The 27437-nt window shown below is 32.1% G+C and overlaps 1 protein-coding gene across 5 annotated transcripts in view; it reads right to left on the reverse strand.

Annotated features, from left to right (window-relative positions):
• LOC127802436 (protein TIFY 5A-like) overlaps positions 1 to 27437 on the reverse strand; it is a 70575-nt gene that overhangs the window by 17859 nt on the left and 25279 nt on the right. The window contains exons 1-3 of one of the 5 annotated variants that reach the window (XM_052338250.1): positions 19052 to 19149; positions 18820 to 18922; positions 7334 to 7583 (exon numbers count right to left, since the gene is read on the reverse strand). The exons of 2 other annotated variants lie outside the window; for them this stretch is intronic. In XM_052338250.1, the coding sequence (XP_052194210.1) occupies positions 7365 to 7583; positions 18820 to 18922; positions 19052 to 19089 (360 nt within the window). In that variant the 5' untranslated portion in view covers positions 19090 to 19149 and the 3' untranslated portion in view covers positions 7334 to 7364. Of the gene's footprint in view, positions 1 to 7333; positions 7584 to 17155; positions 17525 to 18819; positions 18923 to 19051; positions 19150 to 27437 lie in introns of those variants that run through there. 2 more of the 5 variants (XM_052338247.1, XM_052338249.1) reach the window with 2 other exon arrangements.

Below are 27437 nucleotides of genomic sequence, written 5' to 3' on the forward strand. Positions count from 1 at the left end.
CCTTATTGTTGAATCTGTGAGTTCAGGTAGTTTGTTGGGTTATAGAACCCAACGATGGAGAAAGAAGAAAAAGAACCATTGTTGAATTTGACAACCCAGCCAACGGTGGTAGGGACGAAAACGACACTAGATAGGCAAGACACAAGAGGTGACAATAAGAGAGTTTTACTATGACAAAGCTGGGGTAGATCTAATGAGTCCAAGGTGCTTTAGATCTAGTGGCTCTTCGTCTTTGGCAAACAGTGGCGATGATGGCAGAAAAGCAAGTTCGATAAGTGGTGGTGATTTTTGACAGTAAAAAAGTCAATGATTGATAGATTTTTCGAATGTTGTTGATTGATAGTTTTTTTGGAACCCATTACTAACAACCTTCTTTTCTTATTGCTAACCTTCTTTTCTTATTGCTAAAGAATTTTAGTGTGGTCTTCATGGTTTCACAAAGGGTTCAACCTCTTTTTTTGTGTTGTCTTGTCTTCCTTTCTTCTTTCTCATCGTTAGATTGTTTCATTGATCAATAAATAGAGGTGTAAACAAACTATTATGTTTAGTGAAGAGCTCTTGAATGAGTTTAGTTAGAGCTTATTTATGTTTACTCATTAAATAAATAAATAAATTTAAAACTCATTTAATAAATGAGACAAGCTCGTTTATATTTCATTTAAAGTTTGTTATAACTTGTTTATTTGATCATATAGTAACAGTATATGTATATTTCTAAGATGTTTTAGGGTTTATTTTGTTTTTTTCTTACTTTAAAATCTATGATTTTGTTTTTCCTTTAAATAAAATTTATTAAACCAAAAAATTACAAAAGTGTCTACAAGAAAAAGTTGGGCCCCATGGCCTGCTATAAAACAAAGAACTAAAGAAACAGATAAGAGAGGATAGTAACAAGCAACCCAAAATGAAAGGCTTGAGAGATTAGATAATGAACTTTGAGAGGAACAAACAAAGCTAGAACCCACCCATCACTTAAACAACCCCATTCGGCGGTGAAAATTGAAGTAGAAGTAAATTGTCAAATTTCACAATACTAGGTCAAATTCTACAGTACCATAATTTTGTTAAATAATATAACTGTATGAATTAATTATTAAAAAAGTAGCTCATTAATTTATAAATGATTTGTTTGTATTTTTTTGCTCATGAACAAACTCATTTCTTATTCATGAATAAGTTTTATAACTTCTTGTTTATGAACAAGTTCAATAACTTTTTCTTTTAACAAATTTAATAATTTCTTGTTCATAAAAAACCTTGATAATAAACTCGAATTTGACTATTTTAGTTTAAGCGAGTCAAGTTCGAACTAAGCAAGTGTCTAAATAAAAAAAAAAAAAAATGTGAGAGTACATAAGCTAAAATATATATTTGCCCATTCAATTTTTGTTTCTTTACTCTAAGGGTGTGTTTGATAATATGAAAATTTTATGAAAAATGTTACATCCGACGAATTAAATTCTATCTTTAGTGTTTAACACATTGCATTTTTTATAAAATTGAATTTCATGGTACAACCATTAAAATATATTTTAGCTTATTTTTTATAAAAAAAATTCATCTAAAGAGGGTGATTTTTGTTTTTCCTACAAATTAGAAAATATTTTATTTTCCAACTAAATGCTATCAAGCATCCTAAGATTACATGCATATGGGGTATGGTGAAGGGATTACATGTGTGGGCTTTTTGGTGACTGTTTATTGTGTTGTTGAGAGTTGATCTATGATTATCAATGCGTGGACATGGTTAAGGAAGAATATTTTGAGATGGATCAAAGTCAAAATTATATAAAAATTAGATTTTAGGGCAAATTAAACTCAATTCTATGCTAGTAATAATGTGTATATTCAGGAGCTCAGTATGTATTAATTCATTCAAAGTATCCAAAAACTAACATTAGCTAATTTTTGTTTTTTTTGAGTGAAATCATGTGGTGATATAACGTTAGAAACAAGAAACTAGTGAGATTCTTTATTGGTGGAAGGTCTCCTGGAGCTTGGTTTTTTTTTGTTTTAGTCTCATAGGCTTAGGCTTGATCGTGTGGATCCATCTTGTTTGGTTCTAGTGGTGGATTTTCTCCTTATCTCCAACATATTCTACTACTCATACGTATCAATACTGGAATTTTATTTTATTTTATTTTTTCTAGAAACCCAAAATAATCAAGGGCACTCTAAGTCCTGTCAGTTAGGGACAGCATTGACCATTCACATCATTTGAAAAAACGTGTTTCATAAGTTATTTAAAACAATGTATTATTAATTCCTATTAAACATTCTCTATATGATAGAGAGACAGAGACCACTTGAGACCACTTAAACATGTATGGGGTAGTACAGAAATTTAAGGCTTGGTACATTTGTATTAGATAATTAGTTAATTAATACTTATATTGTTTTGCATGTCATATTATTTGTACATGTTGGCACACATTTTTGTAACATTCCGCTCGATAGGAATATTCGAGACAACTTACCCCGATAGGTCTACGCGAACTTCCCAGAACAGTCACTTATCCTTGAATTACCCCAGATCAAACACGCTTAACTTGAAAATTCTTTGTCTACATTCAGTCCAAAAGATATGCAGCTGGTGTTGTTTCATTCCTTACTTATTCTCGATATATACTATCATCTTCTGGGCTCTTAGGGTATTACACACATCGTGTTATCATTATGGGGCCCACAGCTACGAGTCAGCTCTCAACTATCGTCTTTCGACGACCAGGAAGCCCACCGTACTTATGAGCCCCTCAATCACCCTCTGGACAGTTGCTCTCTGGGTGATCGAGGTGGGACGAACCCGATGCATCCACAGTACCCATAAATCTTAGAATTTAATTGGTGGAAATTTTGTGTAATTTTAAGATATTTGAGGTATATATCACAATGTGCAATGATACACATTCTCTACATCTATGATCTATGTGTGTGAACAGTGAGATAAAACTAGATGGCTTTAAAATTATACAACTGTCACAACTAACTAATAATACAATTCCCAAATCCTCATATTTTTTTATTTGTTTTTTGAGTAATTGTTTCTATATATTGGGAATATATATATATATATATAAGGCTAATGGTTATATGAAGAAGCAGCTTGAATCTTGTGTCTTCTCTTTTGGAGGAACCTTTGCATAAATCTCTTCATGGAAACACCAAGAGGTGGTGGCGCCACCCTACTTTTGCTGCCAAAACCACCACCACCACTGAATTATTCTCCCTCTTCATCTTGTCTTTCATTTCTCATCTCACATCCCATATGATTGCTCTAGACTATGTGTATACAAATATATATATATGTAATCTCACACATATATATATAAAATTTATAGTAAAATATTATATAGTAGATAAAGAATCTATTTGATTTTGACATAAATTCTTCAAGAAATTACAAGAAAAGTAATTGAGAACAAATGTATTGATTTTGAAAGAAGAAAGAACGTAGTAATGAACTCTTTTATTAGTAGGTTCGCAGTGACAGTTATTGATGAGCACAGTTGTCAATTGCTATTTCTATATATGTTTCTTAATTTTTGATAAAAATTTTAAGAGTAAATTAAAATATTGTAGCAAGATCAAACATTTATACTAGTATTGTTATTTACCATAATATTAATAATTAACATAATAATCCTCATTATTTTCCTTTTCAAGGTTGGGGCTATATATATCAATGAATATGTGGTTTCATTGGCAAATTATACAAGGAAAAGTCTTGGGAGCCCAAGAGGCTTATCGAGCGCCTCACAGAAAAAGGGCAAATAGATAAAATTGCCCCCTTCAAATTTTGCAAATTTGCAAAGCATTGTCCCTGCTCTCTCCTCGCTCCCCTCCCATGGTTGTGCCTCCGCTGCCTTTGCCTCGCCTTGTAGCGACGGTTGGTGAGGCGAGGCGGCGATGGCAATGAGGATACGATAGTATGGCAATGAGGCGAAGGCAGCAGAGGTGCCACCATGGGAGGGGAGCGAGGAGATAGCAGTGACAGTGCTTTGCAAATTTGCAAAGTTTGAGAGAACAATTTTGTCTTTTTGCCCCCTTTCTGTAAAGCGCTCAGTAAACGCGTCTGGCCCTGTAATAAAACTCATTTTACAATACTAGGTCAAATTCTACGGTACTATAATTGTATGAATTAATTATTAAAAAATTACCTTATTTATAAATGATTTGATTGTATTTTTGCTCATGAACAAAACTCATTTCTTATTTATGAATAAGTTTTATAACTTCTTGTTTATGAACAAATTCAATAACTTGTTCTTTAACAAATTTAATAATTTCTTGTTCATGAAAAATCTTGATAATAAACTCAAATTTGACTAATTCAGCTTAAAGGAGTCAAGTTCGAACTAAGCAAGTATTGTCTAAATAAAAAAAATATAAGAGTACAAAAGCTAAAATATATATTTGACCATTCAATTTTATTTTATTTTATTTTTTGTTCTAAGGGTATCTTTGATAGTATGAAAATTTTATGAAAAATGTCACATCCGATGAATTGAATTTCATCTTTACTGTTTGAAATACTATATTTTTTATATAATTAAATTTCATGATACAATCATTAAAACATGTTTTGACTTATTTTTCATGAAAAATTTCGTTTAGGGAGGGTGCTTTTGTTTTTCATGCAAGTTAGAAAAGATAGTTAGAAAATATTTTCTTTTCTAACTAAATGCTATCAAACACCCTAAAGGTGTATTTGATTACATTACTTAGAATTTAATTCTAGATAATGATTGTCTAGAAAACAAAAACCATCTCACCCCTTGGAAAATGAATTTTATGGAAAGAAAATTTAAATACTTATATCATACACATATTTTTTACAAAAAAAATAAAGGTGTTTGATTGTTTTCATAAAAAATATATGCAATAATTAAACATAGTTAGATAATTTCTATAAAAAATGTGTGCTATCAAAAACGCCCTAAGATTACATACATGTGGGATATGTGAAGGGATTACATGTGTGGGCTTTTTGTTGAATATTTATTATGTTATTGAGAGTTAATCTATGATTATCAGTGTGTGGATATGGTCAGGAAGAATATTTGAGATAGATCCAAGTCAAAATTATATAGAAATTAGATTTTAGGGCAAATTAAACTCAATTTTATGCTTAGTAATGTGTATATTTAGGAGCTCTTAGTATGTATTAATTCATTCAAAGTATCCCAAAAACTAACATTAGCTATTTTTTGTTTTGTTTTTTTGAGTGAAAGCATGTGATGATATAATGTTAGAAACAAGAAACTAGCTTGCTTCTTCATTGGTGGAAGGTTTCCTGGAACTTGCTTTTGTTTTAGTCTCATAGGCTTAGGCTTGATCGTATGGACCACCCATTTTGTTTGGTTCTAGCGGTGGATTTTCTCTTTATTTTTAATATATTCTACTACTTATACGTATCAATACTAGAATTTTATTTTCTATTTTTAGAAACCCAAAATAATCAAGGGCCCTCTAAGTCTTGTCAATTAGGGACAGCGTTGGCCATTCAAATCATTTGAAAAACGTGTTTCATAAGTTATTTAAAACAATGTATTATTAATTCCTATGAAACACTCTTAAACTCAAATAATATGACAGAGACCACTTAATTAATATTAGCCCCCATAGACATAGAGAGTGGTAAAGCACTTAGGCCCGTTTGATAGCCAACATTTTTTAAGAAAAAGGTTTTTCCTTCATCCAATTTCTCACTTGTGCACTGTTTGAAGCAATTTTTTTTTTGCAAAGAACTCATTTTCCCATTTATGATAACGTGAGTAGATTTTCCTTCAAATCATAAAAATCAAAATCCTTAGAAGGTAGGAGATGGAATTTTCTTGACAATTGAAAATAGCCAACTTACTGAGCAAGAGAGTCGAGAGAGCTAGAGAACCAATAAGCAAGAGAACAAGAGTAAAGCCGGTGGCCAAGGAGGGCGCGAGGGGCCAAGGAAGCGACTGACGAGACGGCGAGAGCATGGCCTAGGTTGAGTCGGCGTTGGCGAGCGACGGAGCCAGATAGAGGCAAGAGCGACTGAGCGAGTATCAATAGGGAAGGGCGAGCGAGTCAGCGACGATCCGAGATCCGATGGAAGTAAAGAGATCGGAGATGTAGAAGGGTAGGGGGTGGGCGACGACAGCGAGCAAAGCAAGAGAGGGAGAAGAGTAGGGGTGGGCGGCGGCTGGGGAATGATGGAGGGTTTGCAAATTAATATATTTTTTTATTTTTAATAATTAATAAATACAAATGTATAAAAATAAAAAATTGTATAAATTAATAAATTTGGAAAATAAAAAAATGTTAATTTTATGGTTTTATTTCTATGGGGAAATGATTTAATTAACCTAAAATACGTTATTATTTTAATTTTTCTGTACAGGATTCAATATTTTTCAATACATTTTCACTATCGAATTTCATAAAAAAATGTATCATTTTTCGTGAAAAATAATACCTATCAAACACGAAATATCAGGAAAATGACCAAATTTTATAGAAAATATTACCAATCAAACACCAAAAGATGAAAAATAACATCATTTTTCATGTAAAAAATTATACCAATCAAACAACTAAAACTTTCAATTTTCAGGAATTCATTTTTCTTGCAATTTAATTCCCTGAAATTCATTTTCTTTTCACTTAAATTCCACCATTGCAATCAAACGCACCCTTAAAGTTTCACATAAAGTATCAGGATTTGAATCAGTGCAACGATTTGAAAGGCAGAATTATTGCTAGAAAGCAATAGTAAGGTTGAAATGCAAATTTCGCATGGACTGCATTAAATGTTCAGTTTTGAGTGTGTATAAACTGTGACCGCATTCGAATTTATCCAATAGTGCATCATGGAGAAAGATCACCTACCCCTAAAGATTAGAAAGATCATCTACCCCTAAAGATTAGTCGGATTAAGTTTGAATACCCTAGATGAATAAAAAAAAAAATGTTGTATTTAAATCTGAAATCTCAACTTAAACATGTCTGGGATAATATAGAAATTTAAGACTTGGTACATTTGAATTAGATAATTAGTTAATTAATACTTATATTGTTTTGCATGTCATATTATTTGTACCCATAAGTCTTAGAATTTAATTGGCTGAGGTTTTGTGTAATTTTAAGATATTTGAGGTATCACAATGTGCAATGATACACATTCTCTACATCTATGATCTATGTGTGTGAACAATGAGCATCGACAGATAGATAGATAGATAGATAGATTGGGAGAGATGGAACCAGATGGCTTTAAAATTTCACAACCGCCACAGCTAACTAATAATACAATTCCCAATTCCTAATATTTTTTTTTTATTTTCTTTTTTGAGTAATTGTTTCTATATATTGGGAATTTATATATAAGGCTAGTGGCTATATGGAGAAGCAGCTCGAATCCTGTCTCTTCTCCTTTGGAGGAACTTTTGCAGAGATTTTTTTATGGAAACACCATGAGCTAGAGCTGGAAAAAGTGGTGGCGCCACCCTACCTTTGTCGTCGGAACCACCACCACCGACCACTGAATTCTTCTCCCTCTTCATCTTCTCTTCCATTTCTCGTCTCACATCCCATATGATTGCTCTGACCTATGTGTATACAAATATATATATACGTAATCTCACACATATATATAAAATTTATAGTAAAATGTTATATAGTAGATAAAGATTCTCTTTGATTTTGGTATACATTCTTCAAGAAATTGCAAGAAAAGTAACTGAGAATAAATCTATTGATTTTGAAAGAAGCAATAATGTAGAGATGAACTCTTTATTGTTAGGTTCGCAGCCACACTTATTGATCATGAGCACAGTTAGGCAATTGCTATTTCTATATATGTTTCTTATTTTTTAATAAAATTTTTAAGAGCTTAGATTAAATTGTAACAAGATCAAACATTTATACTAGTATTGTTATTTACCATAATATTAATAATTAACATAATAAATATTCTCATTATTTTCCTTTTGAAGGTTGGGGTTATATATATCAATGAATCTGTGGTTTCAATATTGCTTTGCTGGGAAAATAATGTCATAAAAAAGAAGTAAATTACATTTTCCTGCTTGGCCTGTATGTTTAATTTCTTCTAGCTTCTTTGAAACAACTCTGCTTCTATCATCAATTAATGGCTTAATTTTATATATATATATATATATGGATAATACTATTTGTATAGATAGAGTTTTTTTTACAGATGAATTTACAAGTGGCTTGAAGGACTATTTTTGTCCCTCTCTCTTCTATGTCAATGACCATTTTACCTCTTTTCCCCTCCAACAACCTCTCTTCTCTCTCCCCTTTCTCTCGTGTCGCATCCTCATGGCTGCAATCGACCATCCGTCGTTGACCCTATTGCTGTCGGTTCTTTGCCTTTGCTGCCTTGCCTCTGCTGCCTCGCCACCTTACTGTTGCATGTTCAAGCAACCAGTTTGCCTCTTGCTACTGCATCGCGACAAGGCAGCAGATGCGAGGTTGTAGCGGCGAGAGGAGATGAGGCAATAAGGTGGCAGCAGCAAGGTTGCACCGACGAGAGCAGGTGGGGCGAAGAATGGCGGCGGGTGGTCGATTGCAACGACAAGGGAATGAGAGAGAGAAGAGAGTGAACAAAAATACGATATATCGCAATAAATATATTTGATCTAAAACCAAAATATATTTATTAATATTTAACTATTATCGTATTATCTTATAATAATATAATAAGTTAGTCAAGAGTCACATGCTTATACCTATGTGAGTGTGCTTTTTTTCTTGGTTCATACCTAATTCACTGCAAATGGTCCGAATTTTTCAAGTACCCATCTGATCCAATAAAAATTGTCAAAGACTTGATGGGTCAGGTGGTGAGCTCGCAAGCATATATAGATCAAAATGAAAATACTCTTGAAGGTTGTGAGGAAACTGTTGTTGAGGAGCAGCATGTCAGTGTCCGCAGTAAGGAGGAAAGGGAAACAGAATGAGACGTGCCTTGTGCGAGGGCTTAAATATATTTTTCAAAACCAAACAGGATTGAGTCCTAATAGGTTGACTCATAATGTGCTAGCCATGCTGTTTTTAAATGTAATACTATTTCTGCAGCACCAGCACCTCATATGACTGAAACGTTGTTTTTCTTTTCTTTTTTTTCTTGGGTTATTTATTATCAAATGAATCTGGACTCTTTTTATCAATCCTTTTTGTTTTCTTACTTGAGAGTTGCTCAATGCATGCAGGAGGATCCAAGAATGGAAATGCTAATAAGAGCCGCTTCCTGTCTTATGGAAGTTGAACCTATATTTTGCCAATTGCACAGGTATGTATTTCAAGTTAAACAGTATCATCTGTGACCATGATTCTGGACAAGGTGTTAACTGAGAGAACAAAGGAAAGCATCCTAGTCAGAGGGAATGGCCATTTGAAATTGATATTAACTACATGAACTGCTGAAACTGTTGTTGGAAGCCTTACGGAAATGCTGTGCTGTCCTGGACATTTGAGGTAAACATTTTCTGCTTTTTACTTGAATATACTACGTAAATATATGTAACTCTAGTATGTGAATCTTACAGGCAGCTTCATTTGTCTAAGACTGAATATTAATTCTTTGCTTGAAATTGCAATGGCAATCAATAAGACTGCTCACTGCTAACCTTGACAAAGAAACGTTTCAGAACCTATTTTGAGTATGCTTTATATATATGTGGTAAATGGCCCATACATTCATGAGTTTTGGGCCTTTTAGTCAAACTCCCCTTGTTTATTTTTAACCAAAACTATCTTTGTGCTTTTGCTTAAATCACCAATACAATTCTTTTGTGAATAGCACTCCCAACTAAATGTGATTAAAATAAAATTATATCCAATTTCATTTTAATTAAAAGAAAAAACTAAAAATATAATTAAAAAATAAAAATTATAATAATAATAAAACACCTTGTTGGGTTTCATAGACCCCAACGATGGAGAAAGAAGAAAAAGAGCCATTGTTGAATTTGACAACCCAACCAACGGTGGCAGGGACGAAGACGACACTAGATAGGCAAGACACAAGAGGTGACAATAAGAGGGTTTTACTATAACAAAGCTGGGGGTAGATCTAATGAGTCCAAGGTGCTTTAGATCTAGTGGCTCTTCGTCTTTGGCAAACAATGGCGATGATGGCAGAGAAGCAAGTTCGATAAGTGGTGGTGATTTTTGACGGTGAGAAAGTCAATGATTGATAAATTTTTCGAATGTTGCTGAGTGATGGTTTCCTTGGAACCCATTGCTAACAACCTTCTTTTCTTATTGCTAAAGAATTTTAGTGTGGTCTTCATGGTTTCACAAAGGCTTCAACCTCTTTTTTTGTGTTGTCTTGTCTTCCCTTCTTCTTTCTCATCATCAGATTGTTTCACTGATCGATAAATAGAGGTGTAAACAAACTATTATGTTTAGTGAAGAGCTCTTGAATGAGTTTAGTTTGAGCTTATTTATGTTTACTCACTAAATAAATAAATAAATTTAAAACTCATTTAATAAATGAGACAAGCTCAAATAAAAATTTGTTTAACTTATTTATATTTATAAACAAGCTCATTTATATTTCATTTAAAGTTTGTTATAACTTGTTTATTTGATCATATAGTAACAGTATATGTATATTTCTAAGATGTTTTATGGTTTATTTTGTTTTTTTCTTACTTTAAAATCTATGATTTTTTTTTCCTTTAAATAAAATTTATTAAACCAAAAAATTACAAAAGTGTCTACAAGAAAAAGTTGGGCCCCATGGCCTGCTATAAAACAAAGAACTAAAGAAACAGATAAGAGAGGATAGTAACAAGCAACCCAAAATGAAAGGCTTGAGAGATTAGATAAAGAACTTTGAGAGGAACAAACAAAGCTAGAACCCACCCATCACCTAAACAACCCCATTCGGTGGTGAAATTTGAAGTAGAAGTAAATTGTCAAATCTCACAATACTAGGTCAAATTCTACAGTACCATAATTTTGTTAAATAATATAACTGTATGAATTAATTATTAAAGAAGTAGCTCATTTATAAATGATTTGTTTGTATTTTTTTTGCTCATGAACAAACTCATTTCTTATTCATGAATAAGTTTTATAACTTCTTGTTTGTGAACAAGTTCAATAACTTTTTCTTTAACAAATTTAATAATTTCTTGTTCATAAAAAACCTTGATAATAAACTCGAATTTGACTATTTTAGTTTAAGCGAGTCAAGTTCGAACTAAGCAAGTGTCTAAATAAAAAAAAAAATGTAAAAGTACAGAAGCTAAAATATATATTTGCCCATTTAATTTTTGTTTCTTTATTTTAAGGGTGTGTTTAATAGCATGAAAATTATATAAAAAATGCCACATTCAACAAATTAAATTCTATCTTTAGTGTTTAACATATTGCATTTTTTATAAAATTGAATTTCATGGTACAACTATTAAAACACATTTTAGTTTATTTTTTATAAAAAAAATCATCTAAAGAGGGTGATTTTTGTTTTTCATACAAATTAAAAAATATTTTATTTTCTAACTAAATGCTATCAAGCATCCTAAGATTACATGCATATGGGGTATGGTGAAGGGATTACATGTGTGGGCTTTTTGGTGAATGTTTATTGTGTTGTTGAGAGTTGATATATAATTATTATTATTAATGTGTGGACATGGTTAAGGAAGAATATTTTGAGATGGATCAAAGTCAAAATTATATAAAAATTAGATTTTAGGGCAAATTAAACTCAATTCTATGCTAGTAATAATGTGTATATTCAGGAGCTCTTAGTATGTATTAATTCATTCAAAGTATCCAAAAACTAACATTAGCTAATTTTTGTTTTTTTTTAGTGAAATCATGTGGTGATATAACGTTAGAAACAAGAAACTAGTGAGATTCTTTATTGGTGGAAGGTCTCCTGGAGCTTGGTTTTTTTTTGTTTTAGTCTCATAGGCTTAGGCTTGATCGTGTGGATCCATCTTGTTTGGTTCTAGCGGTGGATTTTGTCTTTTATCTCCAATATATTCTACTACTCATACATATCAATACTAGAATTTTATTTTATTTTATTTTTTCTAGAAACCCAAAATAATCAAGGGCGCTCTAAGTCAGTCCTGTCAGTTAGGGACGGCATTGACCACTCACATCATTTGAAAAAACGTGTTTCATAAGTTATTTAAAATAATGTATTATTAATTCCTATTAAACATTCTCTTTGGTGCATCCATGATGGAGAGACAGAGACCACTTGAGACCACTTAAACATGTCTAGGGTAGTACAGAAATTTAAGGCTTGGTACATTTGTATTAGATAATTAGTTAATTAATACTTATATTATTTTGCATGTCATATCATTTGTACATGTTGGCACACATTTTTATAACATCCCAAGTGATAGAAATATTCGAGACAACTTACCCTGATAGGTCTATGCGAACTTCCCAGAGCAGTCATTCATCCTTGAATTACCCCAGATCAAGCACGCTTAACTTGAAAATTCTTTGTCTATATTCAGTCCAAAAGATATGCAGTTGGTGTTGTTTCATTCTTTACTTATTCTCGATATATACTATCATCTTCTGGGCTCTTAGGGTATTACACACATCGTGTTATCATTATGGGGCCCACAGCTACGAGTCAGCTCTCAGCTATCATCTTTCAACGACTAGGAAACCCACCGTACTTATGAGCCCCTCAATCACCCTCTGGACAGTTGCTCTCTGGGTGACCGAGGTGGGACGAACCCGGTGCATCCACAGTACCCATAAGTCTTAGAGTCTTAGAATTTAATTGGTGGAGATTTTGTGTAATTTTAAGATATTTGAGGTATATATCACAATGTGCAATGATACACATTCTTTACATCTATGATTTGTGTGTGGACAATGAGATGAAACTAGATGGCTTTAAAATTTCACAACTGCCACAACTAACTAATAATACAATTCCCAAATCCTCATATTTTTTTTATTTTCTTTTTTGAGTAATTGTTTCTATATATTGGGAATATATATATATATAAGGCTAATGGTTATACGAAGAAGTAGCTTGAATCTTGTGTCTTCTCCTTTGGAGGAACCTTTGCATAGATCTCTTCATGGAAACACTAAGAGGTGGTGGCGCCACCTTACTTTTGCTGCCAAAACCACCACCACCAATGAATTATTCTCCCTCTTCATCTTCTCTTTCATTTCTCATCTCACATCCCATATGATTGCTCTAGACTATGTGTATACAAATATATATATATGTAATCTCACACATATATATAAAATTTATAGTAAAATATTATATAGTAGATAAAGAATCTATTTGATTTTGACATAAATTCTTCAAGAAATTACAAGAAAAGTAACTGAGAACAAATTTATTGATTTTGAAAGAAGAAATAACGTAGTGATGAACTCTTTTATTGGTAGGTTCGCAGTGACAGTTATTGATGAGCACAGTTGTCAATTGCTATTTCTATATATGTTTCTTAAGTTTTGATAAAAATTTTAAGAGTAAATTAAAATATTGTAGCAAGATCAAACATTTATACTAGTATTGTTATTTACCATAATATTAATAATTAACATAATAATCCTCATTATTTTCCTTTTCAAGGTTGGGGCTATATATATCAAGGTTGGGGCTATATATATCAATGAATATGTGGTTTCATTGGCAAATTATACAAGGAAAAGTCTTGGGAGCCCAAGAGGCTTACCGAGCGCCTCACAGAAAAAGGGCAAATAGATAAAATTGCTCCTTTCAAATTTTGCAAATTTGCAAAGCATTGTCCCTGCTCTCTCCTCGCTCCCTCCCCCCCCCCCCCCATGGTTGTGCCTCCGCTGTCTTTGCCTCGCCTTGTAGCTACGGTTCGTGAGGCGAGGCGGCGATGGCAGCGAGGATACGACAGTATGGCAACGAGGCAAAGGCAGCGGAGGCCCGACCATGGGAGGGGAGCGAGGAGATAGCAGAGACAGTGCTTTGCAAATTTGCAAAGTTTGAGAGAACAATTTTGTCTTTTTGCCCCCTTTTTGTAAAGCGCTCAGTAAACGCGTCTGGCCCTGTAATAAAACTCATTTTATAATACTAGGTCAAATTCTACGGTACTATAATTGTATGAATTAATTATTAAAAAATTAGCTTATTTATAAATGATTTGATTGTATTTTTGCTCATGAACAAACTCATTTCTTATTTATGAATAAGTTTTATAACTTCTTGTTTATGAACAAATTCAATAATTTGTTCTTTAACAAATTTAATAATTTCTTGTTCATGAAAAATCTTGATAATAAACTCAAATTTGACTAATTCAACTTAAGCGATTCAAGTTCGAACTAAGCAAGTATTGTCTAAATAAAAAAAATATAAGAGTACAAAAGCGAAAATATATATTTGACCATTCAATTTTATTTTATTTTATTTTATTTTTTGTTTTAAGGGTATCTTTGATAATATGAAAATTTTATGAAAAATGTCACATCCGATAAATTGAATTTCATCTTTACTGTTTGAAATACTACATTTCTTATATAATTAAATTTCATGATACAATCATTAAAACATGTTTTGACTTATTTTTCATGAAAAATTTCGTTTAGGGAGGATGGTTTTGTTTTTCATGCAAGTTAGAAAAGATAGTTAGAAAATATTTTCTTTTCTAACTAAATGCTATCAAACACCTTAAAGGTATATTTGATTACATTATTTAGAATTTAATTCTAGATAATGATTGTCTAGAAAACAAAAATCATCTCACCCCTTGGAAAATGAATTTCATGGAAAGAAAATTTAAATACTTATATCATACACATATTTTTTACAAAAAAATTAAGGGTGTTTGATTGTTTTCATAAAAAATATATACAATAATTAAACATAGTTAGATAATTTCTATAAAAAATGTGTGTTATCAAATACGGCCTAAGATTACATACATGTGGGATATGTGAAGGGATTACATGTGTGAGCTTTTTGTTGAATATTTATTATGTTATTGAGAGTTAATCTATGATTATCAGTGTGTGGATATGGTCAGGAAGAATATTTGAGATAGATCCAAGTCAAAATTATATAGAAATTAGATTTTAGGGCAAATTAAACTCAATTTTATGCTAGTAATATGTATATTTAGGAGCTTTTAGTGTGTATTAATTCATTCAAAGTATCCAAAAACTAACATTAGCTATTTTTTTTTTATTTTTTTTTGAGTGAAAGCATGTGATGATATAATGTTAGAAACAAGAAACGAGGTTGCTTCTTCATTGGTGGAAGGTTTCCTGGAACTTGCTTTTGTTTTAGTCTCATAGGCTTAGGCTTGATCGTGTGGATCCATTTTGTTTGGTTCTAGTGGTGGATTTTCTCCTTATCTCCAATATATTCTACTACTCATACGTATTAATACTAGAATTTTTTTAATTTTTTTTTCTAGAAACCCAAAATAATCAAGGGCGCACTAAGTCTTGTCAATTAGGGACAGCGTTGGCCATTCAAATCATTTGAAAAACGTGTTTCATAAGTTATTTAAAACAATGTATTATTAATTCCTATGAAACACCCTTAAACTCAAATAATATGACAGAGACCACTTAATTAATATTAGCACCCATAGACATAGAGAGTGGTAAAGCACTTAGGCCCGTTTGATAGCCAACATTTTTTAAGAAAAAGGTTTTTCCTTCATCCAATTTCTCACTTGTGCACTGTTTGAAGCAATTTTTTTTTTCCAAAGAACTCATTTTCCCATTTATGATAACGTGAATAGATTTTCCTTCAAATCATGAAAACCAAAATCCTTGGAGGATAGGAGATGGAATTTTCTTGACAATTGAAAATAGCCAACTTACAGAACAAGAGAGTCGAGAGAACTAGAGAACTAGTAAGCAAGAGAACAAGAGTAAAGCTGGTGGCCGAGAAGGGCGAGGGGCCAAGGAAGCGACTGATGAGGCGGCGAGAGCATGGCCTAGGCTGAGTCGGCGTTGGCGAGCGACGGAGCCAGATAGAGGCAAGAGCGACTGAGCGAGTATCAACAGGGAAGGGCGAGCGAGTCAGCGATGATCCGAGGTCCGACGGAAGTAAAGAGATCGAAGATGTAGAAGGGTAGGGGCTGGGCTACGACAGCGAGCAAAGCAAGAGAGGGTGACGGCTGGGGAATGAAGGAGGGTTTGCAAATTAATATATTTTTTATTTTTAATAATTAATAAATACAAATGTATAAAAATAAAAAATCGTATAAATTAATAAATTTGGAAAATAAAAAAATGTTAATTTTATGGTTTTATTTCTATGGGGAAATGATTTCATTAACCTAAAATACGTTATTATTTTAATTTTTCTGTACAGGATTCAATATTTTTTAATACATTTTCACTATCGAATTTCATAAAAAAATGTATTATTTTTCGTGAAAAATAATGCCTATCAAACACGAAATATCAGGAAAATGACCAAATTTTATAGAAAACATTACCAATCAAATACCAAAAGATGAAAAATAACATCATTTTTCATGTAAAAAATTATACCAATCAAACAACTAAAACTTTTAATTTTCAGGAATTCATTTTTCTTGCAATTTAATTCCCTGAAATTCATTTTCTTTCCACTTAAATTCCACCATTGCAATTAAACGCACCCTTAAAGTTTCACATAAAGTATCAGGATTTGAATCAGTGCAACGATTTGAAAGGCAGAATTATTGCTAGAAAACAATAGTAAGGTTGAAATGCAAGTTTCGCATAGACTGCGTTAAATGTTCAGTTTTGAGTGTGTATAAACTGTGACTGCATTCGAATTTATCCAATAGTGCATCATGGAGAAAGATCACCTACCCCTAAAGATTAGAAAGATCATCTACCCCTAAAGATTAGTCGGATTAAGTTTGAATACCCTAGATGAATAAAAAAAAATGTTGTATTTAAATTTGAAATCTCAACTTAAACATGTCTGGAATAGTATAGAAATTTAAGGCTTGGTACATTTGAATTAGATAATTAGTTAATTAATACTTATATTGTTTTGCATGTCATATTATTTGTATCCATAAGTCTTAGAATTTAATTGGCTGAGGTTTTGTGTAATTTTAAGATATTTGAGGTATCACAATGTGCAATGTGATACACATTCTCTACATCTATGATCTATGTGTGTGAACAATGAGCATCGACAGATAGATAGATAGATAGATAGATAGATTGGGAGAGATGGAACCCGATGGCTTTAAAATTTCACAACTGCCACAGCTAACTAATAATACAATTCCCAATTCCTGATATATTTTTTTTTATTTTCTTTTTTGAGTAATTGTTTCTATATATTGGGAATTTATATATAAGGCTAGTGGTTGTACGGAGAAGCAGCTCGAATCCTGTCTCTTCTCTTTTGGAGGAACTTTTGCAGAGATCTCTTTATGGAAACACCATGAGCTAGAGCTGGAAAAAGTGGTGGCGCCACCCTACCTTTGTCGTCGGAACCACCACCACCGACCACTGAATTCTTCTCCCTCTTCATCTTCTCTTCCATTTCTCGTCTCACATCCCATATGATTGCTCTGACCTATGTGTATACAAATATATATATACGTAATTTCACACATATATATAAAATTTATAGTAAAATGTTATATAGTAGATAAAGATTCTCTTTGATTTTGGTATACATTCTTCAAGAAATTGCAAGAAAAGTAACTGAGAATAAATCTATTGATTTTGAAAGAAGAAATAATGTAGAGATGAACTCTTTATTGTTAGGTTCGCAGCCACACTTATTGATCATGAGCACAGTTAGGCAATTGCTATTTCTATATATGTTTCTTATTTTTTAATAAAATTTTTAAGAGCTTAGATTAAATTGTAACAAGATCAAACATTTATACTAGTATTGTTATTTACCATAATATTAATAATTAACATAATAAATATTCTCATTATTTTCCTTTTGAAGGTTGGGGTTATATATATCAATGAATCTGTGGTTTCAATATTGCTTTGCTGGGAAAATAATGTCATAAAAAAGAAGTAAATTACATTTTCCTGCTTGGCCTGTATGTTTAATTTCTTCTAGCTTCTTTGAAACAACTCTGCTTCTATCATCAATTAATGGCTTAATTTTATATATATATATATATATGGATAATACTATTTGTATAGATAGAGTTTTTTTTACAGATGAATTTACAAGTGGCTTGAAGGACACTATTTTTGTCCCTCTCTCTTCTATGTCAATGACCATTTTACCTCTTTTCCCCTCCAACAACCTCTCTTCTCTCTCCCCTTTCTCTCGTGTCGCATCCTCATGGCTGCAATCGACCATCCGTCGTTGACCCTATTACTGTCGGTTCTTTGCCTTTGCTGCCTTGCCTCTGCTGCCTCGCCACCTTACTGTTGCATGTTCAAGCAACCAGTTTGCCTCTTGCTACTGCATCGCGACAAGGCAGCAGATGCGAGGTTGTAGCGGCGAGAGGAGATGAGGCAATAAGGTGGCAGCAGCAAGGTTGCACCGACGAGAGCAGGTGGGGCGAAGAATGGCGGCGGGTGGTCGATTGCAACGACAAGGGAATGAGAGAGAGAAGAGAGTGAACAAAAATACGATATATCGCAATATTTTGATGTCAAAATATCATAATATATCACCTTTGTAACTCACCTGACAAACTCTCCCTTGTACAAATAGTATGACCCATATATATATTGCACATCTATAAGACTATATCTATATATATACATATATACACACACACACCCTTAATGTTTCAGTTGCTGCCACATTGCATATATAGGAGCTACCTAATTATATCAGATTTATATATATATAGAGAGAGAGGGAGAGAGAGAGAGAAGCTTCATGCATACCAGAAGCTCTGTAAAATCACAAATACAAACCCGCCGACCAATATTGTCGAAGATGGCCATCTGACTTGCGGTTAACGGGTCGTTCCTGCTCTGACCCATTAACCTACGAAAAAGAGATCCATCAGCCATGCATGGATGGTTGTATACACACACACACACGTGTATATATATATATATATATATATTAAGACTCATACCACCATGTATGTATATATGCATGGCCGTCACTTACATGTCTGAATAACTCAGGCTCTGACGATTACTCGCCATCGAATTAGAAGAGGAAGAAGAAGCAGCGAAACCGAAGATAGCCTGCGGATTGAGGTTGCGGTTCCCCTTAATTCATGATATATCATATGGGCGCTTGAAACTATATATATATAGTCAAGCATATAATGCATATGTATATGCATGCATGCATAAAAGAAGAAACATGTGATGGATGATGTGGAGTGGAAGAGAATGACTAGGGAACCCGCAACGGCAACTTACAAGGAAATTAACATTTTGAACAAATTAAAGCCCATTCCAAAGCCCTACACCATACGCAACGCAAGAACAAAAATATCTAAGCTCTCTCTCTCTCTCTCTCTCTCTATCTCATCCCATCAAATTATAAATAAATACTTGAGCACGTGGAAAACGGGTGAGTCTCTCTCTCTCTCTCTGCGCAGCATCAGCAGCAGCAGGTGGGCTATAGCTGGTGTTGTTTCTGCTTTGTGAAAGCTTTCGTCTTTCCCATAAATGGAAATCTTTTTGCCTTGCAATTAAGCAGCTGGAATTTGGAGGCTGGGTTTAGCTTTTTCCTGTGAAATTACATGGAGGATGGGGCAGATTCTTGATTACTACCGGTTGCAATCAAAGTTATACTGTTATTTTCACGTGTGATCCAATGATCAAACTAGCTAGCTTGTTATATATTTAATTTCCTCTACTGCTAAACCTAATTTTCAGGAATGAAAAACGATCGAACCATATATGCATCTTCTTATTGCTTCTACACTTTATTTATAAATTAAGATCCTTTCATCGTCATTATTTTGTAATTAGGATATATAAATTCACTAAAAACCATATGGCCACAGATGACGATGATGAAGAAGAAGAAGAAGAAGAAGAATGAGGAGGAGGAGGAGGAGGAAGTCAAAATTAAGGATCATAAATTCACTAAAAACCATCAAGTCTCCTCCACCACATATATATATTTACATAAAGAGAGAGAGAGAGATTAATTAATTATTAAGACTAGACTCCAATTAGAATTTAGAATTTAGATACATATAAATTTGATTTTGTACGTTGTAATTGATAAAAATAATTTAATTAAGAATACTATTATTCATCTAAATTAGATCTTCAATCTAGATGACATATTTTTATTAGACAATAAAAAAGTACAAGTGTCAATATTTATTGTGCATATTTTTATTATCTAAAGAAAATATGTCACCACCTAGATTAAAGATTTATCTTTAATTTAGATAAATAATATTATTAAATGATAAAGACATACATATTCTCCAATGAATTGAGGCATCTGAATAATGTTCTTAAATTGAATTTCACATGGCATGCACGTGCAAGGTGCTTAATTTGGTTGGCCCTACTTAAATAAAAGATATGTACGTATATGTACTATCTATAGTAGACTTACAAGTGACATCATGGGCTGCACAAACATACCGGCAATGGGCAGTGGAGTGGCTGCTGGTTGGTTGGTGGGGCAATGATCGTGAACTCTGTGGAAAATTTGGCATTTCCTTATTTGAAAAGTTTTTTTTGACATGTTTTTGGGCTGGCCGTAGAGGTCGTGTCAATCCTTTCTTTTTCTCCTTTTTCCTTTCTTCTTATAATAATATCTCTTATAAGAATGATTCATAAAAATGATCGACTTTTCTTAATATGTTAATTTTAAAAAAAAATCATATAAAAATATCGATAAATTAAGTATGGATCAAATATGTTATCTCGTATTCATAATAATATTTCTTTTATAATACTTGAATTACGTTAAAATTTGTTATAAAATATACTTAATCCTTTATCTCAATTGTCTCATTAATAATGGATATTCATTAGATATTTTATTCTTTGTCCTAATTTGAATTTAATTATAAATTTAAAAAATATTTAATAATTTATTATCTTAAATTCACAAAATTTAGATCCACGAGACCCATGTTAAATAATATACATATATATATTACCGGGTAATGTTAACGGTATTTATTTTATCTTATTTTTAATATTTATATAATTTTATTAATTAATGATAAATATATCGTATTTTAAATCATTTAATCAACTAATAAAATTGCTTGAGTGTTGAAAATAATATCTAATAAATATATTTGATCTAAAACCAAAATATATTTATTAATATTTAACTATTATCGTATTATCTTATAATAATATAATAAGTTAGTCAAGAGTCACATGCTTATACCTATGTGAGTGTGCTTTTTTTCTTGGTTCATACCTAATTCACTGCAAATGGTCCGAATTTTTCAAGTACCCATCTGATCCAATAAAAATTGTCAAAGACTTGATGGGTCAGGTGGTGAGCTCGCAAGCATATATAGATCAAAATGAAAATACTCTTGAAGGTTGTGAGGAAACTGTTGTTGAGGAGCAGCATGTCAGTGTCCGCAGTAAGGAGGAAAGGGAAACAGAATGAGACGTGCCTTGTGCGAGGGCTTAAATATATTTTTCAAAACCAAACAGGATTGAGTCCTAATAGGTTGACTCATAATGTGCTAGCCATGCTGTTTTTAAATGTAATACTATTTCTGCAGCACCAGCACCTCATATGACTGAAACGTTGTTTTTCTTTTCTTTTTTTTCTTGGGTTATTTATTATCAAATGAATCTGGACTCTTTTTATCAATCCTTTTTGTTTTCTTACTTGAGAGTTGCTCAATGCATGCAGGAGGATCCAAGAATGGGAATGCTAATAAGAGCCGCTTCCTGTCTTATGGAAGTTGAACCTATATTTTGCCAATTGCACAGGTATGTATTTCAAGTTAAACAGTATCATCTGTGACCATGATTCTGGACAAGGTGTTAACTGAGAGAACAAAGGAAAGCATCCTAGTCAGAGGGAATGGCCATTTGAAATTGATATTAACTACATGAACTGCTGAAACTGTTGTTGGAAGCCTTACGGAAATGCTGTGCTGTCCTGGACATTTGAGGTAAACATTTTCTGCTTTTTACTTGAATATACTACGTAAATATATGTAACTCTAGTATGTGAATCTTACAGGCAGCTTCATTTGTCTAAGACTGAATATTAATTCTTTGCTTGAAATTGCAATGGCAATCAATAAGACTGCTCACTGCTAACCTTGACAAAGAAACGTTTCAGAACCTATTTTGAGTATGCTTTATATATATGTGGTAAATGGCCCATACATTCATGAGTTTTGGGCCTTTTAGTCAAACTCCCCTTGTTTATTTTTAACCAAAACTATCTTTGTGCTTTTGCTTAAATCACCAATACAATTCTTTTGTGAATAGCACTCCCAACTAAATGTGATTAAAATAAAATTATATCCAATTTCATTTTAATTAAAAGAAAAAACTAAAAATATAATTAAAAAATAAAAATTATAATAATAATAAAACACCTTGTTGGGTTTCATAGACCCCAACGATGGAGAAAGAAGAAAAAGAGCCATTGTTGAATTTGACAACCCAACCAACGGTGGCAGGGACGAAGACGACACTAGATAGGCAAGACACAAGAGGTGACAATAAGAGGGTTTTACTATAACAAAGCTGGGGGTAGATCTAATGAGTCCAAGGTGCTTTAGATCTAGTGGCTCTTCGTCTTTGGCAAACAATGGCGATGATGGCAGAGAAGCAAGTTCGATAAGTGGTGGTGATTTTTGACGGTGAGAAAGTCAATGATTGATAAATTTTTCGAATGTTGCTGAGTGATGGTTTCCTTGGAACCCATTGCTAACAACCTTCTTTTCTTATTGCTAAAGAATTTTAGTGTGGTCTTCATGGTTTCACAAAGGCTTCAACCTCTTTTTTTGTGTTGTCTTGTCTTCCCTTCTTCTTTCTCATCATCAGATTGTTTCACTGATCGATAAATAGAGGTGTAAACAAACTATTATGTTTAGTGAAGAGCTCTTGAATGAGTTTAGTTTGAGCTTATTTATGTTTACTCACTAAATAAATAAATAAATTTAAAACTCATTTAATAAATGAGACAAGCTCAAATAAAAATTTGTTTAACTTATTTATATTTATAAACAAGCTCATTTATATTTCATTTAAAGTTTGTTATAACTTGTTTATTTGATCATATAGTAACAGTATATGTATATTTCTAAGATGTTTTATGGTTTATTTTGTTTTTTTCTTACTTTAAAATCTATGATTTTTTTTTCCTTTAAATAAAATTTATTAAACCAAAAAATTACAAAAGTGTCTACAAGAAAAAGTTGGGCCCCATGGCCTGCTATAAAACAAAGAACTAAAGAAACAGATAAGAGAGGATAGTAACAAGCAACCCAAAATGAAAGGCTTGAGAGATTAGATAAAGAACTTTGAGAGGAACAAACAAAGCTAGAACCCACCCATCACCTAAACAACCCCATTCGGTGGTGAAATTTGAAGTAGAAGTAAATTGTCAAATCTCACAATACTAGGTCAAATTCTACAGTACCATAATTTTGTTAAATAATATAACTGTATGAATTAATTATTAAAGAAGTAGCTCATTTATAAATGATTTGTTTGTATTTTTTTTGCTCATGAACAAACTCATTTCTTATTCATGAATAAGTTTTATAACTTCTTGTTTGTGAACAAGTTCAATAACTTTTTCTTTAACAAATTTAATAATTTCTTGTTCATAAAAAACCTTGATAATAAACTCGAATTTGACTATTTTAGTTTAAGCGAGTCAAGTTCGAACTAAGCAAGTGTCTAAATAAAAAAAAAAATGTAAAAGTACAGAAGCTAAAATATATATTTGCCCATTTAATTTTTGTTTCTTTATTTTAAGGGTGTGTTTAATAGCATGAAAATTATATAAAAAATGCCACATTCAACAAATTAAATTCTATCTTTAGTGTTTAACATATTGCATTTTTTATAAAATTGAATTTCATGGTACAACTATTAAAACACATTTTAGTTTATTTTTTATAAAAAAAATCATCTAAAGAGGGTGATTTTTGTTTTTCATACAAATTAAAAAATATTTTATTTTCTAACTAAATGCTATCAAGCATCCTAAGATTACATGCATATGGGGTATGGTGAAGGGATTACATGTGTGGGCTTTTTGGTGAATGTTTATTGTGTTGTTGAGAGTTGATATATAATTATTATTATTAATGTGTGGACATGGTTAAGGAAGAATATTTTGAGATGGATCAAAGTCAAAATTATATAAAAATTAGATTTTAGGGCAAATTAAACTCAATTCTATGCTAGTAATAATGTGTATATTCAGGAGCTCTTAGTATGTATTAATTCATTCAAAGTATCCAAAAACTAACATTAGCTAATTTTTGTTTTTTTTTAGTGAAATCATGTGGTGATATAACGTTAGAAACAAGAAACTAGTGAGATTCTTTATTGGTGGAAGGTCTCCTGGAGCTTGGTTTTTTTTTGTTTTAGTCTCATAGGCTTAGGCTTGATCGTGTGGATCCATCTTGTTTGGTTCTAGCGGTGGATTTTGTCTTTTATCTCCAATATATTCTACTACTCATACATATCAATACTAGAATTTTATTTTATTTTATTTTTTCTAGAAACCCAAAATAATCAAGGGCGCTCTAAGTCAGTCCTGTCAGTTAGGGACGGCATTGACCACTCACATCATTTGAAAAAACGTGTTTCATAAGTTATTTAAAATAATGTATTATTAATTCCTATTAAACATTCTCTTTGGTGCATCCATGATGGAGAGACAGAGACCACTTGAGACCACTTAAACATGTCTAGGGTAGTACAGAAATTTAAGGCTTGGTACATTTGTATTAGATAATTAGTTAATTAATACTTATATTATTTTGCATGTCATATCATTTGTACATGTTGGCACACATTTTTATAACATCCCAAGTGATAGAAATATTCGAGACAACTTACCCTGATAGGTCTATGCGAACTTCCCAGAGCAGTCATTCATCCTTGAATTACCCCAGATCAAGCACGCTTAACTTGAAAATTCTTTGTCTATATTCAGTCCAAAAGATATGCAGTTGGTGTTGTTTCATTCTTTACTTATTCTCGATATATACTATCATCTTCTGGGCTCTTAGGGTATTACACACATCGTGTTATCATTATGGGGCCCACAGCTACGAGTCAGCTCTCAGCTATCATCTTTCAACGACTAGGAAACCCACCGTACTTATGAGCCCCTCAATCACCCTCTGGACAGTTGCTCTCTGGGTGACCGAGGTGGGACGAACCCGGTGCATCCACAGTACCCATAAGTCTTAGAGTCTTAGAATTTAATTGGTGGAGATTTTGTGTAATTTTAAGATATTTGAGGTATATATCACAATGTGCAATGATACACATTCTTTACATCTATGATTTGTGTGTGGACAATGAGATGAAACTAGATGGCTTTAAAATTTCACAACTGCCACAACTAACTAATAATACAATTCCCAAATCCTCATATTTTTTTTATTTTCTTTTTTGAGTAATTGTTTCTATATATTGGGAATATATATATATAAGGCTAATGGTTATACGAAGAAGTAGCTTGAATCTTGTGTCTTCTCCTTTGGAGGAACCTTTGCATAGATCTCTTCATGGAAACACTAAGAGGTGGTGGCGCCACCTTACTTTTGCTGCCAAAACCACCACCACCAATGAATTATTCTCCCTCTTCATCTTCTCTTTCATTTCTCATCTCACATCCCATATGATTGCTCTAGACTATGTGTATACAAATATATATATATGTAATCTCACACATATATATAAAATTTATAGTAAAATATTATATAGTAGATAAAGAATCTATTTGATTTTGACATAAATTCTTCAAGAAATTACAAGAAAAGTAACTGAGAACAAATTTATTGATTTTGAAAGAAGAAATAACGTAGTGATGAACTCTTTTATTGGTAGGTTCGCAGTGACAGTTATTGATGAGCACAGTTGTCAATTGCTATTTCTATATATGTTTCTTAAGTTTTGATAAAAATTTTAAGAGTAAATTAAAATATTGTAGCAAGATCAAACATTTATACTAGTATTGTTATTTACCATAATATTAATAATTAACATAATAATCCTCATTATTTTCCTTTTCAAGGTTGGGGCTATATATATCAAGGTTGGGGCTATATATATCAATGAATATGTGGTTTCATTGGCAAATTATACAAGGAAAAGTCTTGGGAGCCCAAGAGGCTTACCGAGCGCCTCACAGAAAAAGGGCAAATAGATAAAATTGCTCCTTTCAAATTTTGCAAATTTGCAAAGCATTGTCCCTGCTCTCTCCTCGCTCCCTCCCCCCCCCCCCCCATGGTTGTGCCTCCGCTGTCTTTGCCTCGCCTTGTAGCTACGGTTCGTGAGGCGAGGCGGCGATGGCAGCGAGGATACGACAGTATGGCAACGAGGCAAAGGCAGCGGAGGCCCGACCATGGGAGGGGAGCGAGGAGATAGCAGAGACAGTGCTTTGCAAATTTGCAAAGTTTGAGAGAACAATTTTGTCTTTTTGCCCCCTTTTTGTAAAGCGCTCAGTAAACGCGTCTGGCCCTGTAATAAAACTCATTTTATAATACTAGGTCAAATTCTACGGTACTATAATTGTATGAATTAATTATTAAAAAATTAGCTTATTTATAAATGATTTGATTGTATTTTTGCTCATGAACAAACTCATTTCTTATTTATGAATAAGTTTTATAACTTCTTGTTTATGAACAAATTCAATAATTTGTTCTTTAACAAATTTAATAATTTCTTGTTCATGAAAAATCTTGATAATAAACTCAAATTTGACTAATTCAACTTAAGCGATTCAAGTTCGAACTAAGCAAGTATTGTCTAAATAAAAAAAATATAAGAGTACAAAAGCGAAAATATATATTTGACCATTCAATTTTATTTTATTTTATTTTATTTTTTGTTTTAAGGGTATCTTTGATAATATGAAAATTTTATGAAAAATGTCACATCCGATAAATTGAATTTCATCTTTACTGTTTGAAATACTACATTTCTTATATAATTAAATTTCATGATACAATCATTAAAACATGTTTTGACTTATTTTTCATGAAAAATTTCGTTTAGGGAGGATGGTTTTGTTTTTCATGCAAGTTAGAAAAGATAGTTAGAAAATATTTTCTTTTCTAACTAAATGCTATCAAACACCTTAAAGGTATATTTGATTACATTATTTAGAATTTAATTCTAGATAATGATTGTCTAGAAAACAAAAATCATCTCACCCCTTGGAAAATGAATTTCATGGAAAGAAAATTTAAATACTTATATCATACACATATTTTTTACAAAAAAATTAAGGGTGTTTGATTGTTTTCATAAAAAATATATACAATAATTAAACATAGTTAGATAATTTCTATAAAAAATGTGTGTTATCAAATACGGCCTAAGATTAC

This window comes from Diospyros lotus, chromosome 5, assembly GCF_014633365.1.
Source record: "Diospyros lotus cultivar Yz01 chromosome 5, ASM1463336v1, whole genome shotgun sequence".
In the NCBI taxonomy this organism is placed as follows: domain Eukaryota; kingdom Viridiplantae; phylum Streptophyta; class Magnoliopsida; order Ericales; family Ebenaceae; genus Diospyros; species Diospyros lotus.